General features: G+C 34.2%; 1 protein-coding gene across 1 annotated transcript in view; it reads right to left on the reverse strand.

Annotated features, from left to right (window-relative positions):
• Positions 1-17,098, reverse strand: part of JAKMIP1 (janus kinase and microtubule interacting protein 1) — a gene marked incomplete at its 3' end in the record, with an annotated part of 86,593 nt that overhangs the window by 40,197 nt on the left and 29,298 nt on the right. The window contains exons 6-10 of the mRNA XM_084285503.1: positions 16,761-16,907; positions 16,006-16,146; positions 12,668-12,727; positions 2,965-3,093; positions 1,447-1,575 (exon numbers count right to left, since the gene is read on the reverse strand). Of these exons, the coding sequence (XP_084141629.1) occupies positions 1,447-1,575; positions 2,965-3,093; positions 12,668-12,727; positions 16,006-16,146; positions 16,761-16,907 (606 nt within the window). The remainder of the gene's footprint in view (positions 1-1,446; positions 1,576-2,964; positions 3,094-12,667; positions 12,728-16,005; positions 16,147-16,760; positions 16,908-17,098) is intronic.

Below are 17,098 nucleotides of genomic sequence, written 5' to 3' on the forward strand. Positions count from 1 at the left end.
ATGTAAGTAAATGCAGATAATGTCAAGCAGTCTACTTTGTAACTTTTATTTGAAAAGCTTTGTGTATTAAGGCACAGCAATTCTCCTCCCACAAACATACTGCTTCTATGCTTGAGAAAATTCTGTAAGTGGATTTTAAAATGCTTGGCAGAGAAAATGATGTGGATGTAATAGTAAAGTGAGTAATGTATGCTCATCTGCAATCTAACAATATGTAATTTTGTGAGAATTTTATTAATTGTTTAAGCAGTAGAAACATCAAGTTAGCAGCAGCTCTTACCTTGGGGATAAATTGAGTCCCTATCCACCAGTAACTTATAAGCCTTATAAAAATCTTTGCCTTTCTGCATTATTAGCAGCATGCTGTGGTGGCACAGGACAAGGTAACATGTAGCAAGGTAGAAATACGTAGTAAGTCACAACATGTAATACGTTTCTACAGTTTTGTGGTTTGGGGTTATTTTTTGCATTTCTTTTTCTTTCTAATTCTTAAATATATTTTTAGAATCAGTCTTACTGAGCTTGAAAGGGAGCTCTGGAGATTTTCTAGTCCAACTGCTGTGCTCAAAGTAGGGGGGCATGTATAGCAGGTTGTTTGTCTATCTGAGTTTTGAACATCTCCGGGGATGGAGATGCCCGAACCTCTCTGCAAAACACATTCCAGTATTTGACCACCACATTCTTCCTCATGTCCAGGACTTTGTAGTTCCCTTTGCTGAATTTCATGAGAGTCCTGCTTACTGTATTCTCCAGCCTGTCAAGGACCCTCTAACTGGCAGCACAAGCATCTCATGTATCTAAATACTAAATTTAACTAAATAGATTGCTGTGAGGTTAAAAATACAATAATTTCAGAGAGAGTCGATAATGCTGACCTAATAGGAATAATACTGCTTTTTAATGGAAGAAAAAAGAGATCTGAGATTGTAAGAACAAATTGAGACTTCACACATTCAGAAAACACTTGAAGAGAAACTTACTTTGTCAGATTGGGATCAGATTTTTAATATGCTCATTGTAAAGGTACTAGAGTACTCAATACAACTTTTTCTCCAAATAATTTTAAATCCATCTCCAAATTATTTTATTCAAATAATTTCAAATCCATCAATCCAATCCATCTGATTTGGATTTTAAATCCAAATTTCAGGTTCAAATGATTCTGTGGAATATCATTCCCAATAAAGGCATCTTACTCCTGAAATCTTTTACACATTAAACACACTAGAATGAAGTATAATGATATTTTGTTTAGATCACATCAGATAAATCTAAATTTTTGCCTAACTGATAATATCTTCTAATCCTCAAGAACATCCATACTAGGCATTTTACTGACCTGCAAAGATATCTCCTACGAGACATCATTTTTTTTTGGCTTTTTCAACTATTTCAGAGCTAAAAGAAATTCTAGTTAAAAATAAATTAAAAAAAAATATATATTACCCTTGCTTCTCTCTCTGCATCCAGGGTTCCACCAACTTGTTCTTGAAGCAATGCGTATGCTCTTTGCAAAGCTTGATACTCTCTTGTTAGCTGGCAGAATCTTAGTTCAGCTTCTTCCTTTGGTGTGCTCTTAATGAAGAGGAAAAAGAAGTGGGTTTGTTTATGTAATGACAAATATATATGATAATGTGTTTGTATACATAAACAGAGACACAAACACACAGCAAGAAACACAATTGTACTGAGTCTCAAAGTTCAAGAACGCTTTAAAAAAACATCACAAGTAGAAATGGAAGGAAAGATGACTTGAGGATAAGGTAGAAATGCAGAGGATGAGGTAGAAATGCAGAGATCAGTAGCTGTATCAATTCAATAATTTCAGGACAGTGTAAGATACTAGGTAAAGCAGTAATGCATAGAAATGGCAAGAAACTGACTGAGGAATGTCAACGGTGATCAGTTCTATGCACCATTTTCTTCAGTAACTCCAGTGCCACAAGGTGTTCAGAAGGGGTTTGTCCTACTTGTCATGCAGTCCACCACTTACTTACTCTTTGTCTGTACTACACATAAAGCAATTTGCCAGGAAAAAAAAAAAAAAAACAAAAAACAAACAAACAAACAAAAAAACTTACACAGAAGTTATATTTAAAAAGCCATAAGATTTAAAAAAAAACTTTTTTTTTTTTTTTTTTTTTACTTGAAGTAATTTTAATATCTTAATTTGCTTTGAATCTTGAGCAACTGACATCAACACTTTCAAGGTCTTTTTTATAATGCTAAGAGCAAGAAATGTCCTTCCCTTTAATTAATTTTTGCTCCAGGAACTCAGGCTCCAAGGAACAGAGATTAAAATATTATTAGATATTAAAGCTAGGAAAATAGGAATCCTGTTGTGAGTGAGGAGTATGAGACACAAGTGAGTGACGAGGATAAAAATATGAAAGAGAGTATCTAACTCATGCTTTGTCCTCAGCCTTGCAATCTTCTAAAGTAGGCCAGCTGCCGTGTGTATGACAGAGCTCAGACAAAACATTACAGTGGGCATTTACTACCTATGATCATTTAAGCCTTAATGAATTGCAAAAGCCTTTTTTTACTACCACAAAAACAAGAAGAAAATCCTAGTTGTAACAAAATAGTAAAATAAATTACAAGGTTGAAAGGCAAACTATTGTCTATTAACTATTGACTTTTGGCAAAGCAACATGCCAATTCGTTTTTGTTTTTGTTTTTGTTTTTTTCCACAACTAAGAAAGGGTTTGAAACAAAAACATTTTTGTTTCTCAGCCCAATTATCTACCAAGCACGTAAGGCAGAATGTCAACTTATTAATTCTATTGCAATGACTATGGATCCTTTTGTTTATTTGTTTTTGTTTTTACTGGACTTGAGAAACACAAAACAATTCCTTGTCAAAACTCTTTTAGTTCCTAATGCAGAATAGTTGAAAAATGTTTGCATTTATACCCCATGCCAACTTCTCTAGAAGTTAGAAACAAATCACGTGCTACTTACATCATCCAAATCTTCCTCTGGTGTTGCTGGTGTCCTGTCTGTTTTATCTGTGTTATATGAAGTTACAGATGATGTTTCTGAATCTATGGATTCTTCATCAAATCCAAAAAATGTCTCCACAACATGCCTCTGAAAAGTTAGTTTTTCTTAGTTACTAGCAAAACAGAAAACCCCAGTAACCCGGTTAACAGCAGCCAAGGTCTTCTCTGACCATTGTTTCAGTATTCAGGAAGAAAACGGTTCCTGTGTAAACTCTTGTCCTATGAATTCTGTTGGATTAGTTAACTTTCCAGCATCATTTGCCTAAGTAGATTCAAGAACTAAACTGCACATAGCACTGAGTAATTGCCAGTATAATAAGGCTTTAACACAAACATCAAAGCTAATTATCAAAATCATACAGATCTTGAATACTTCAAGATCCACAGGGGAGGACTACAGTATCTATACAGAAGAAAGTAACCCAACAGACTGTAACATATATGATGTGGAACCAAAAAAAAAAACACCTCCAAAGAATTATATGTGGAATTAACTTTGACATTCATACTGCCATACTGCTTAAAAAGAGAGAGAACAATTTATAGTATTTATTTTGCAAAATCCTACTCAAAAATATGCATTATTCCTTTCCATTTATTTTTCCAACACCATCATTCTGTTTTTTTCAAAAGTTTGCTCCAATGGAAAAAAAAAAAAGTACAAAACCCAGCGTTTTAAAGTTTTTAAATTTTAAAAACTATGCAGAATGTAATGCATGCTTGTAGACAACTAGAGAAAATTTGTAGCCAAAGGAAGTGAATAATACAATATTAGTACTAAGAAATATGACATTTTACATAAAATATCACAACTGCAATAATCCTTCCACCATTTCCATCAATTTCCTAATACATACTTAGAAAGCAGAAAATTTCTATAGAAAACGTTGCTGTCCAAATAAATAAATAAATAAATAAATAAAAATAAAAAATAAAAATACTGATTTAACATTTAACTGAGAATTAGCTTTCTCCAGCATTGCTCCTTCCAAAATACCATTAAGAAATATTAACTATTATTAATCAATAGAAGTCTAACTTTCTACACTACACAAGTGTTCTGGTGACCCACAGAAATTCAAAGAACTAAGGAAATTAAAAAAAAGATACAGGTTACTGGAAAAATTAAGTCAGGTTACGAAGCATTGTAGACAGAGAGGCTGGTGGAGAGAAGTGGCTCTAAGAAGATGAAGGAAAAAAAGTCTGCCTACCTGTCTCTATATTTTTTGGCCCTTCTTGATGCTGAATCACAGATTCTGATATCAGTTTTTTTTGTTTGTTTTTACTGTTTTTGATGTTGTTGTTTTTTAACTATAAACTACAGGTTGTACTTAAGTTAATAGCCCTATAGCCCTGTTCATTAAATATGCCTAAAGGATGAAAAATAATCATTAAAAAAAAGATTAGTTGTTACTACTTCTGAACATCAGACATTTTACATATCAGCATGGCCAAACTGGCTAACTGAGTGGAATCGTGAGCTGTCATTTTCTTTCAAGGTACTGAAAGGCTTTATTTTTATCTATATTGCTCTATCTCATTATGAATTCTGAATATTTACTTTTCACTGAAGTCTTCTAGACTTTATCAATTCTTCCTTATAGGTATGAAAAGTACTATCTCCACTTTTGCATAAAGCCCCATAATGTATGGTATGTTCTTTTGGCTTAACTAATCAACAGCCAAAATTCCCTAGCTTGAACAAAGTTGTATCATAAAATCAAGGGCCGAGTTGGTGCACTGCATTTACAGCCTGCAGCCCTGGCCCACTCTGGTCCAGGTCACCAGGTTACCAAGGTCCTCTAAGTCCCACCTTGCTGAACAGCTCTACAGTTCTTTCATGGTACAGCTAATCCCACTCAAGCTACTGAAGACAGCTTCAAGGCCCTGTCCTAAGACGTTTAATTGCTTTACTTAACATGAGTCCTTCACAAAATAATTTAAAAAATTCATTCAGATTGCATTTTTAAATGAACTGGATTTACTAAAAGCACCTGAAATGATATTATGCACTCAGAAAAATAAATAAAATAAATAAAATAAATAAATAAATAAATAAATATCACATATTTTTCAAATTGTATAAGGTTCTACATCCATCCATGGATATTCAGATAAATATGATGTTGCTTGCACAGATGGCAGAAAGCTTTTATCAATCTTTAAAAGCCAACCTTACTTTTGCAAGCTACTAGGCCACTAGCATTACTATCAGGCATATCCAAAAGAAAAGAAAAGCAGTGCAGTTTCAGTACTAAAACCATGTAAAGGCACATTTCTGTTCTCTCAGTCATTTCAGAAACACTGCATCCCCAGCACTGTAAGCCTAGCAGAACTGTCTTAGGTGCTTAAGACAAACACTTCCCTGGGATAATTCAATTATTTCTTCCAACATTCACATTCTACACCAGTTTGTTCACCATTCTGCCCTGATCAACAAAACAAAGGACACAGGAAATAGATTTAAGTTGTATTCTAGAAATATAAGGACTTATCCAGAAAAATAATTTGTTCTCTCACATTCAAATTACAAAAATTTCAGACCCTTCTCTCATCAGCACAAAGGTTTACCAAGAAAACTGAGGTGAACAAAAACTAGACCTTCAGAGATCCAAGCCCATCCAGTTTTCCTCCCACACTGGACACTGGCTACAGGCTACAATCATCTAACAGTAGTACTACAAGTAGATACTGGGAATTGAAAATAAGGCTAAATAGACTGCATTTAAGTTATAAGGAAGGCCACAAGACTGCTTTATGACTCCAGACCAGTGAAGAGATATAGTTTCATAAAAATGAAAGCATATTATATGGAGGTAAAGACGATGAAAGAAGGCAAACAAAACCCAAGAGACTCCCACCAAGACTGCATCTGAATTTTTCAGTGTGGATAATTTTTACTCAAAGATGCTGAGAATAAACCCAAAACAAAGCTGCATTCAGACATTTATTCCAAAGCTTTGGAGAAACCTAGCCAAGGACAAGCAATTCAGAGTGCAGAATGGCTGACCCTGCTCATGCCTAAAACTTCAAGGTTGCTCATCCTCATGAAAATGATTCAGCAATGTTCAAACAAAGCCTGCAATGAGATATAGACTTGAGGGCTGACAAAGAGAGTAACACTCAAGCCTCGATCTTAAAAAGATCTGGTAGAAGGGACTTCAAAAGATGGACAGCAAAACTCCAGTGTATACAAAGCACAGATAATAACACAGATAATAGAGTACCATGAAGGTCAACAGTTTCTTAGCCAAACCCATTTGGTTTAACAAATTTTATTTTTAGGTGTTTATTGTTGTGGTGGTTTGTTTGTTTGTTTGTTTGGTGTTTTTTGTTTGTTTGTTTTTGTTTTTGCTATATTTCAAACTACAAGCACTTTTGCAGATAACTCTTAACTTGCTTAAATATGCATCTTGCTTAAACCATACAGACACACACCTGTGCACTGTTTCAAGGAGTGAAAAAACAATAGTAAAGCAATATCTCTTTTGACTTTGCATAAATGTATACAGGTTTGCGAAGGTACCTAAATAAATGCCACCAATTTGAAAAAAAATATGCTGGCACTCAAATATTTACATTTGCATATATTAATAAATACACTTGATTATTGGATGGAAGAGAAATATGCAAGAAAATTAGTGTTTACTATGATACTAAAAAATCCCAAAGTTTAAAAGAAATTCAAAAGTCAAAACCTGTTAAATGCTATGCTATAGCAATATTTAATGCCTCCTTCCTCTACACAGAAGCTGCGTATTTATCATCTTGTGGATAAGATACTTTCCACAGAAATAGAGAATTAGCCATTGTGTGTTAATCATACATGTATGAATTTCTCCATGACATAATTACAAAATAGCTGGTTTTATTGTTGATCATCTAATATTTGAAGCAATTATCTACAAGAAGTGATTCACAGCAAAGTCAGAACAAATTAACTGATAAAGAACAGCTGTAGAGAAAAAAAAAAAGAAGATGACATCTGAGTCATACAAAGTTTGTTGATTAAAAGCATAAATAAATACAGTGACTTCTAGTGAGATCCACATATATTTTAAGAGCTGGATCACAATGGCTCTTCTAAAGTATATGTGAGCATGTATGATACTCACTGGATTTTTGTAACGATACACAGTTTTCATTCAAGTTTCATTCAAGCTTTTCTTAAAAGTCACATTCTCCAAACATTCTCAATCAACAAATTATTCTTTTATACTAATTTGTACATTCTATTGTTACCTCTAAATCATAACTGAGAAAATAGTCCCATCAGTTGCTAAAATTGTAATTTAAATTCTAATTTCCTCTGACTACTATTATATATTTGATAGCAAGTATTTTTCACATGAATTTGTATCAATGATTCCACGTAATTTTAAAGTAAAATTGTGCATTTGGCCTTTGTAATTCAAGTATTAAGGTTTCTACGGAAGTATAATGTTCAGTAAACATAAAAGTTTAGATTATTATAAATCAATACATAGAACATATTTCATGCATATTTCAACATAACTTCATTTCTAATGGTTTGGGTTGGATATACCTACATATAAATATTCTAATTTCTCTGTTCCTAAAGTATCAACTTTACAGTTAAATATCTCATTTTCAATAAATTAATCTAACATGATGAAAATAATCCAGGATGAATTTCCTTGTAATTCAATCAGATGAAATTATCAGTAACTTCTTACCTTCATGCTTATAAGTCATTTCTTGGCAGCCAGAAAAATACAGGCACACCAAAGCACAGAGGCAGATAAAAAAAGAAAAATATAAAACAAGAAATATGAACTCCATCACACTGGCATGCAGGCCTTCCACTGTCACGAATAGAGTTCATTTGCTAAAGTTTAAGTAAAGAAACAAATCTGCAGTCCTGCAGTTACCAAGCAAACTGGGCAATAAAGCCTTATTTTCAAATACATAACACCATCAATCATGGAATCATTGTTATTCCATTCTGTGTGTTAAAAAATAAAAAATAAAAAATACACTGTTTCCAGACTTTGTTATTTCACTAACAAAATGGCGGGGGAGACAACAATAGCAACAACAAAAAGGCAAAGAAAAAAACAAACAAAACAAAACACTAATTGAGCTTGAAAAATGAAAACAAAACAAAACAAAACAAAAACATGCCTTAAACAGCAAAAATAAGGAAGATTTACTCTGTGACTTGCAGTCACAGAGGTTATAAGCCCCATCCCACTATGCTGCTCCTTTCCTCATGGGTGACCTGAGCTCATTGCCAGTGCTCGTCCATGGATCTGTATGTCCCTTGGTAATTAAACGAGTGCTCAGTTAAAGCTACACTAGCAACAGTAACCTAGTGCACTTACACTGCTCCAGAAATAACATAGATATCTAATTGCAAGAAGAAATAATTAAATCCCTGATACTTTCTAAAGCTTTTCAGCTGAACTAATGTTATTTAGACACAATAGGGCTATAAAAGCTATTGGATTACTTTGAAAGACCATTCCCACAAGCTGTTTTACAGACTGAGAAAGGTGGATACTGTTCTTCCTAACAGGAATCACTGCTAGGAAAACACTCATTTTAGAAATGTCCATATACTGGACATTGTTTAGTCAGAATACTGTGAAAATTAATGAAGCTGAAGTGTACCCATTCAGGAAAAGCTGCAAAAGTATGTGAGTGTAATAGAATCACAGAATGGTTTGAGGTAGAAGGGACCTTAAAGACCACCCAGTTCCAACCCCCTGCTATGGGCAAGGACGCCTCCCATCAGACCAGGTTGCTCCATCCAACCTGGACTTCAATACTTCTAGGGATGGGGCATCCACATCTTCTCTGGGCAACCTGTTCCAATGCTTCACCACCCTCATAGTGACCCTCATAGTCACCCATGCACCTGTTTACTAAAAGAAAAAATGAAACTTCCTATACCTTCTAGTGTAAGCTTATCTGACTGCATTCATGAAACTTAGTTCCCATCAGTTATTTCCTTTTTCACTTTGTCAAAGAAAGTGGGGCACTGATCTGGAAATAGATCCAACTCCAACAGCCAAACTTGATAATTAACTAGTGTTAAAGATAATTTTACACTTAACAAAACTTAGAAAAGCAAAGCCAAAGATTTACATCAGTAATTTCTCCTTCTGAGTGGTTGGTTAGGACAGATACAGCCATAATTTCTTCTACTGTTATATATAGGTTATCATCTGTATGATATAAAAATCTTGTGTAGATCATAGACAGAAACACACTTGCACTGTACATGTCTCTATATAAAGCAACTCATCCTAGACAGCATTTATAGTTCATGGACAGAAACAGGCAATTTCAGGACAAAACCCATATGGCCTATTTAGATATCTACTTCCAGAGGAGAACAATCACAACACTAACACTCTGTCCAGAGTGAGATGTCTGTATCTCAGTGCTCTGAATGACATCTACCCAAGCATTTGGTTTGATGAGTTCTACCATTTTCAACTAGATTCCAGAGATGGGCTGTAAAAACAGAGAGGATGAAGATGGTACAATCCCAACAGCATATTCATATGAGCAGTCCATTCTGCATAGATTGTTTAAATAAAAAGCGCTGGAAGTTTACATAGCTTTGATGATTTTGATTTATCTTTCTGGATTTAGAACCTAACTAGAGTATTCCAAACCCTTCTGACTACCTGTTCACAAAATATAGGAGTCAAGAAAAAAAAAAAAAGAGAGAAATTCCTGACCTGAGATAACCTTTTGAAAGTCCTGTTAAACTAACCTTTAAATGGGAGCTAGGTAGGCACAACTAAGACAAAGCACATTTTGCAATGAACGTTGAGAAGATTTTAAATGATATAATATATCTTTTCAATATAGCTGCCTATGTGGATTTTGAATTGGAGTCAAGCTATACTGCCTCTACATAAAAATAATGTAATAACAAAAAAAATGTAAATTTATTTGGCTTATAGCAATCATTAAAATAAAATAAAAAAGAAAAAATGTTTTAAAATTAAGGTATGAAATTTTAAAATGTACCTATCACACTTATACAATTATTTGACAAAGGCCTTAAACAGGAGGGAGAAAGGATGGTTCTTTGAGTTGAACATTAAGGGGGGAGAGGAGAGGAAGAGAGGATGCTTTTTGTTTTGTTTTTAGGTTTTGGAGTGTAGTTGTTCTATTTTTTGTTATAGAGAATTAGAGTGAGAAATAACAATTAGTTCAAAAACAGTAAGGCAAAAAAACAAGAACATTTACTTAGATGATTTGATATTAAGATGTAACAGGTTAGCTGTGCAAAGTTTCAAAGCATAACTTTGAAGGAAGTTACAGTTATGCCTTTACACAGATAGTCATCATAACCCAAATTACACATAACATACAAGCAAGTACACATAGCAAGTAATAGGACCCTATTGATGACTTATTGATGACTTTTTTCCTTCATTAAAGAATTAGCACATTTAAAAACTACATATCTGCACATATATGTATGTATACATAACATAAAATGCACCCAATTTTCAACTAGATCTGCCTTTTCTCTTTTCCCAGATTGCCCCCTTCTGTCTAGCTGTTCCTCCACTTCCATTTTCTTCAGAAGTCTCTATCACTGTCCCCTCTGTAACGCACACAAGTGACTCTTTACACCCTTATACAAAAGTCATATGGAGAATTTTATACCCCCACAACCCAGGTCCATAGAGAGCCAGTCCAACTTAACAAACCTTCTCTTTTAATTGTTATGTTTTTTGTTGCTCCTCACTCTACCAACAATAGCAATTCACATTTCCCTACCCAACTGAGAAAATTATAGGATGTTCTCAAATTGCAAGTAAGTAAAGACAAGCTTTATGATAGGAATGAAGACTTGCTTCATATCACGTTAGTTCCTAAAAAATCCTCCCAAGAACCTTTAGAAAGGGGAAGGTCTTTCACCACAAGGTCTACCTCATTTTTCTAGCTTAGTCCTCAGTCAGGGTCACATCCTCAGGGTGCTCACTTGGGCTCACACAGAAGTCTAGAGGAGGACAGCCAGATCATCATGTAGAGAAATACTGGTACAGAAGAGTGATGAGCAAAGGAAGGAAGCAGCTGGCAAAAGCTCAAGCTTTTCCTCAACAGGTAACATGGACGGAAATAAGAAGCAAAACACTAGAACTCTGCTGCTCATATGCACACAATTCTTGCTGTAAACTGCAGATTACAGCATTCTTGCCACATGAAGAATAGCAATGCAATAAAGTTCAGTGGAATCAAATCCAATTCTCAAACCCTCATGTTGTACAACTCTCGTTTTGGTCAGTAAGGAAAAGAAGATGATATCACTAGGAAAAATCTCACTCAAGGAAAAATAGGTAGAGAGAAGGGGTTTAGAGTTTAGGTCAGGCGAAGTTCTGTCAACACAGGATTTTTTTAACACATAAATTAATAATTATGGGTGTTTTCAACCTATGGAAATTACCACTGTTTGTTATCAAGCCATATATATTTTTTTTTCATTTAGGAACTTTGCAGTTTAGCAAAAGATCTACACAAATTATTTAAAATATGAGGAGGGCTAATAATTAGAGAAGACTACTATAAAAATATGGTGCCAGATTAGGTACATGCTTTTTTTTTTTTTTTTTTTTTTTAATCTTGTTTTAAACTTGCTCACAATACATAAACTTCCAGACATAATACACAAAGAAAGAATAGCTAAGGTTTACTGTAAACACATTTGGCCTCCATCAGCCTTACATTATATAAAAGAAGAAGGTATGTAAGATTTATGATTGCATCTGAATTTTTCTTTTTTGTATGACAAAGACACATCATTATTAGAAGCATCATTTCAAGAATTACCACCAACACAGAGAAATGAAGAGGAGAAATATTTCAGAATGCAGCCATTACAGAGCACAGAACAATAAAAAAGCACCACCTGGAGGTCATCAGGAGTATACTATGAAGAACACATCAACACAAAACAAAAAACATACTAAAAGCATGCATCTTAAACTGTGATATACTTGATAATAATCTCTCTTCATTTCCATTTTCTCCCTCTTACCCATTCTCCTCCCCTTACACGCTCCAGGCTGCTCATGCTCAACTTCACAAAAAATAAGCATATTGCAATAAACACTGAAGGTACATTCTGAAACAAAACTTTTCTAAATTCTATTTTTTTCTCTTTGCATTTTAGAACAAAACAGTTACAAGAGAAAAAGTTATATCTTTTTTTTTTTCTATTTATATATCTACATAAATATCATTTCAATAACAGCCCTAGCATGAGTTAAAGTTTTCAATGAAATTAAACAGTACCTTTGTGCAAGTGCTTTAAAGGAGTATCTTGTCTTTAAAAAGGACTGAGAATTTGCCCTCTAAAATATTGGTTGTTTCAAGTCATTATATCATTTAGGCCTCAAGACTTAGAATTAGGCCACAATGGCTAAAACTGCAATTATTTTGTGTATTAGAAACAAATCTGTGTGCAGTACAAAACTCCTTAAGCAGCTCCTATCCAAAATAAACCAAAAACCTTAATAGGCTCTTACTAGAGAAAACAGAAGAATTACATGAAATGTTATCATTATAAATGATAACAATTAAATAGAGTTCTAATTTCTAATTTCAGTAAGTATTTGAAACTACTTTTGTTCACAACAATCAAAATGCACAGAAAATGAAGATTTGCTCACCTTTGGAGGCTTCAGACTTTTCCTCCTCTGTTTTTTAGACCGTAACAACCGTTCCCTTTCCTAGAAGGAAAGATAACATTTTAGTAAAGATTTCTTTTGAAATATATATTTAGATATGTTTAACACAAAGAAATATTACAAAATTCTTAAAGATAAAACTAACACAATGTCTTTATTTTTTGAATAACACCATGTTGGTGTAACACCACATCATACTGCAGTTTTATCTCTTTAAGCAAACAAACATTCTGCCACATGCTTTACACGCTTGATTGGAAGTTGGCAAGAAGAGGCTTTGTTAAATATTGGGCACAGATTTCTGACAGTTCTTTTGACTCTTTTACCAAGAAGCTCACTATGGAAACAGAATTAACGTTCTCAGTCCAGTGTTCAGCCATCCTGAAGAAGCAGTTTGGTAGCTAAAAAATGAATCCAGTGTTAGTAATCATATTAGGCATCCTCTGACATACAGTTTGATAGTGCTACATGTGACTTATCCTTGTATGGCAAAAGTCTAAAATCCAAAGGTATACTCTTATTAAGGGAAATTAGCCCTACTTTTAACTTAGTACATGTTAAGCATATTAATTTTACTAAGCATATGCTTAGTAATATTAAGCATATTCAGAATAGCCCATGTCTTTTTTCTAATGTGGCCTTGGAATAAGATCGCAATTAACTAAGTCATAATACAGCTACAATTGGAACAACGCTGGGTTGAGAAACATTAAAGTGCAAGACTATTGTCTTGAATTCCAAAGAAGAGGAGAAAGACAAGGTAAGAAATGCAAAGGAGGGCATAAATTATTATTATTAATAATAATAATAATAATAAAAAGTGGATGATTTATCTCCTTGCCTTTTTCCCAATTCTTTTGTTAGCTCTGCATCTTTGTTTGCAACACCTCTATTTTTAAAGGAGTGATAGCAATAGCAAGTGCATCTCCAGCAGTTATTGCTCACTGTATGGTATTTTTCTATTCAGAGTTACATTTTATGCATTCAGTTCAGAAGCTGGACAAATAAGAAGCACCCAGTAGAAATCACAATAAAATAAATCATCTTTATCAGCACATTGTCCCAAGAAAGAAGTATTGGAAAGTAAGAAATAATACAGAAAAGCACAACACTTACTATTGCGCCTTTAATACATCTGGCTTTTGAAATAAGGAAAAGTAACAACTGCTGAGGTAGACTGAAACAGATATTCCATGGTGTAGGAAAACATAATATATAAAGAGAAACCTGAAACCACACAGCTGAATTTCAGACATTGTAGGAGAAGAATGTTCCCTCCTCAGGGATCTGGTTAAAGCACAGTCCCTGCTTTAACCTAGGTCTCCTGCATCCAAAGCATTATTCAAATAATTGGGGAAACTAGCTGGTCTTCTCACTGTCTTTCCTTTTCTTTCCTCTCACTCCACTGAAGAATGAACAAACACTTCCTAAACCCCTCACTCCTTACTGTTACTAATTTTGTTTGTAAGAAGACTGCTCAATTTACTTTCTGTCTCAATCATACATCAAACTACCAGAGCAATACTAATGCCAATTAAAAAAAAAAAAAAAAAAAAAAAAAACATAAAATAAAAAACAAATATTAAATCACTAGCATGTTTTGCAAGTATCTGAGTTTATCTTGACAGCTTTCCTGTTAAGACCTGACCAGGAAACCCTGTCATCAGAGAACTCAAGTTGATGGGGATTCAAGAGCATCAAAGATACTCTTCAAAGGACAAGGTAAATCGATTCAGATAACACTATTGCCTAAGACTATCATTCTTTTGTCTGTGTATCACATTGGTCTCAGCTGGAGTTAAGCTGATGACTTTTATATTAATCAAGTGGGGCATGTGGGTCATTTTTAATATTTATGATACATTTGTATTCTCCTGAGGTGTGATTTGAACCAGAAATAATAGCTGAAAAGCACAATGGAAGTGCAGAGTTCCACTGCATTCATATTGCAGGTGAAGCATCAATTAGTTTGTACCACCAATCGAAGCAGTAACATAGTTAATGATTTAACTTGTTTTTGCCTGTGAAAATGCATCTGTAAATAGGAGACAAAGCAACAATGAAACCATATTTTAAAATGCTTATTAATTTTATTTTCATACTAAAAATTATTTAATACTAGTTGAACCGTTAGGATAGGATACATTTCTTCAAATTACTGGCTGAGATGGAGTGGGTAGAGTTCTTTCATATCCACTTCAAGCAGAAATATAAATGGAGTTATATGTGCATATATTGGGAATTTAATGTAGTGACACAGACCTTGCCTGTAAAGTTGTATTAGGAAGGTAAAGCAGCAACCCTTTGTGAATCAGACCTTCCATTAGTGTCTGGCAAACATCCTACTGCTTGCAACACTGTGACACTGGAGAATGCACACAGACATTGGCACTAATTACAGAGAGAAATCCTGGGTCAAAATCTGAAGGGAACTGTCAAGACAATATTCCAGACTGAGCAATAACATATATTATTTTTTTTTTAAATGTATCTTCTGTTTTTATTTTCAATATTCTAATCGATTGCTTAATCACAGATTTAAGATCACAGAGTGATCTTAAATTTGTTTCATCATCATGTAGCTTTAGTAGTACCAATCTGAGATCCTCTAGAACAGTGAGCCTGAGTTCCAGGTGCTGCTCCAGAAGGGCATGGATCTCTCAGAGATGATAAATAATTTCTTCCAGCACCAGAATTGTGTATCTTAATGTCCAAAACACATCTAGAACAACTAAAGTGAGTCCCAAACAATGCAAAAATCTCTAAGCATCATCTTAAGTAGTTTTCACGGAGCAAAACAGCTGTGCCAAATACCAAAATACACTGCTACCTTTAGTTAAATTAGTCATGCAAATTTCTCTCTATGTGCTATAAATATAGCTAGTGTAGGCAGTTTATTTAGGTGAAATGAATGCCATTCTGCATGTTCCTTTTTTTTTCAAGAGAACTTCTAGATCAAGGGAGAGGTTGGGTTTACAGTAAGGTCTATATCTAACATGTTTCAGTCATTAAGTTTTGGAAAGTTTCCTTTCCTCCAGGTTCCTCAGCTGTTGACAGCCAGTTTTGTAAGTAAGATGAATGGACTGATGCACCTCTTTCCACAAGCAACCCATAACTGGTGAGTGCTTTAAGATCCAGAGATTTATGCACATTTCAAAGGAATTCATTCACTATTTGGGAAATAACAAAAACCCTTCAATGCTGAAGAACTATTTCTATGCCACTACTGCAACTGGAGTTAAAATATTGCTCTCAAATCTTCAGTTTGCCTATAGATGTGTATGCATGCATATATGTGTACCAGATGTGAGAAGTATTACCACTGTGAGATCATCAATAACGTGCTGTTTTTCTTTGACTTGCAGTCTAAGAAATTCAATTTCTTGTTCCTCCCGTGTGCTACTAAGATCATTTAAAGATGTGTGCCTCTTCAGTGCTGGTTGTGCAGATAACTTCTCTTTCTACAAAATTAAAATGAAATCTGTTATTAACAAGAATGTTTTAAAGGGTCTTCCCATAACAGTAAGAACATCCTCACATATGATGTAGCAATCAAGAATTCTGCATACTCATCACTGCATCCCACACCACAACATAAGGCCTCTTTTACCAACAAAATATTGTACATTCTGTGTGCCTTAGGGTTAGTACTTCACATAAGGTATTTTAGGGCAGCATCAAAGACCCATCAGGACAAAATTAGAGACAAGCAAACTCAACATTCTGTAATGGTAGAGCTATTGGCACATGCATTTAAATTCAGTTTTGACTTTTAGTCAAAAAAGCAGCATTACTGAAGCTGATTTTGTCATAAATTTTTACAGGCTCCAAACACATTTTTAACAATTTGTGATCTGTTTCCTTAATCAGTGTGAATTGATACAACACAAAGACACAAAGGATATGTCACTATGAATTTAGAATAGGAATATTCACGTGCATTGGCTGAATTTGACAGATATACCATCCTGTGGTTGAGACTCTGAAATGTCTGTACCAAAGCAAAAGCCTCACAAACACTTCCACCTTGAAGCAACTGTGTTCTCTTAACATGACAGTAGATATGATTACTTACCAATTCTATATTTTCCCTGGACAGATTTTTTATTTTTTCTTCCATTCTCTGAACGCACTGCATCATATCATCATTTTTTTTGCTCATCCTCTTATTTTTTTCAACCAAAGGCTTCAGCTGACTTTCTGTCTCTCGAGAACGTTTCAGCTGTAAATGGCAAAGGAACAAAGTAAGCTGTGCTTTAGTTCGTAGTTGTAGGAAAGAAGAAATTTGTGGGTTTTCTCTTGCCTTTATCCTTCATTCAGAAAGTTTAGTTCTTTTGTTAATTGACATCTGATAGGCTATTGCTAAACTAAGAACTAAAGGAGTCCAAGCAAAAAAAGAAATAGCTCTGGTCC

This window comes from Netta rufina (assembly GCF_964035555.1).
Source record: "Netta rufina genome assembly, chromosome: 4".
Taxonomy (NCBI): Eukaryota; Metazoa; Chordata; class Aves; order Anseriformes; family Anatidae; genus Netta; species Netta rufina.